This window comes from Uranotaenia lowii, chromosome 3, assembly GCF_029784155.1.
Source record: "Uranotaenia lowii strain MFRU-FL chromosome 3, ASM2978415v1, whole genome shotgun sequence".
NCBI lineage: Eukaryota > Metazoa > Arthropoda > Insecta > Diptera > Culicidae > Uranotaenia > Uranotaenia lowii.
The window spans coordinates 318,101,251-318,102,340 of NC_073693.1; the positions used below are offsets into that span (position 1 = coordinate 318,101,251).

The 1,090-nt window shown below is 31.8% G+C and overlaps 1 protein-coding gene across 1 annotated transcript; it reads left to right on the top strand.

Moving 5' to 3' along the window:
• The first annotated feature begins 258 nt into the window (after positions 1-258).
• On the top strand, positions 259-732 carry LOC129756009 (chymotrypsin inhibitor-like). The gene is made up of 2 exons (XM_055752757.1): positions 259-371; positions 555-732. The coding sequence occupies exons 1-2, from the start codon at positions 296-298 to the stop codon at positions 725-727; spliced, it is 249 nt and encodes an 82-aa protein (XP_055608732.1). The 5' UTR covers positions 259-295; the 3' UTR covers positions 728-732.
• Positions 733-1,090: the final 358 nt, after the last annotated feature.

Below are 1,090 nucleotides of genomic sequence, written 5' to 3' on the forward strand. Positions count from 1 at the left end.
TGAGTGGTTTGTCAAGCGAATGCTTGAATGCATAGAATTGAAAAATACTTGATATCCAACATTCGGTATTGAACAGAGTAAAAAAAATATCGAAGCAACTAGACAAACAACAATAATCGAATGTTTTTCGTTCAAGTGTAAATATTAGGTAAGTAAAATTTGGAAAACATCGTTATACAGTATATGAAGCAACTGAATCAACATTGAATATGTTTTTAAAAGTTAATCATTGGTGGTTTTTGTTCAGTTCGAGGTTTAACTGTGGAAAAGATACTCCTAGGGATAATTTTTCAAGATGAAGATTCTTTTGCTGATCTGTGCTTGCTTTGCTGCCTTACAGCTAACGACTGCCCGCAAGGCCAACAGTCAACGTAATTTTTTAATTTTTTTATATACATATATATATATATATATATATATATATATATATATATATATATATATATATATATATATATATATATATATATATATATATATATATATATATATATATATATATATTCCTATCATTGGGACCCGACATTAAGCTAAGCTTATTTTCCCATTTCTAGTTGATTGCCGACCTAATGAAACTTATACGACCTGTGGCCCGTGCAATGAACGAGTGTGTGGTGTTCCCTTTGAACCAATCTATTGCCTGATGTGCCCCAAAGGATGTTTCTGCAATAAAGGCTACGTTCGTAAAGTTCCCAATGGTGCCTGCGTCAAACCGACCTGGTGCTGAAGTACTACCTGACTTAAAAAAAACTTTTTTGAAAAAAAACCTCCTGATGCAATAATTGTAACAAATTATTTAAAAAAAATACAAAATTCAAATCAACTAATTAAGGGTAACTAACAAAGTCGTATAGAATGTTTGTTTTGTAACACAGAGCTTATAAACTACATTGAAAACGGAATGAAAATTCAAACAACTTGTGAAAGTCCAAAATGAGATGTGTCGTAAAAAAATCACTTACTGAAAAACTACTTTCAACATGCGTCATACCCCGCTGCTCCATAAATTGCCAATGAATTCCCGTACACGTACGTTAACTGAAATGAGCTGCAAGTTTTTGCCATTCGAAGAGCTTCGATTTTATTGGAA

Excerpts from the sequence above, each read along its gene's own strand:
- LOC129756009 (XM_055752757.1), top strand. The coding sequence starts at position 296 with ATGAAGATTCTTTTGCTGATCTGTGCTTGCTTTGCTGCCTTACAGCTA. Across the intron at positions 372-554 it reads CCGCAAGGCCAACAGTCAAC|TTGATTGCCGACCTAATGAA; the intron begins GTAATTTTTTAA and ends TCCCATTTCTAG.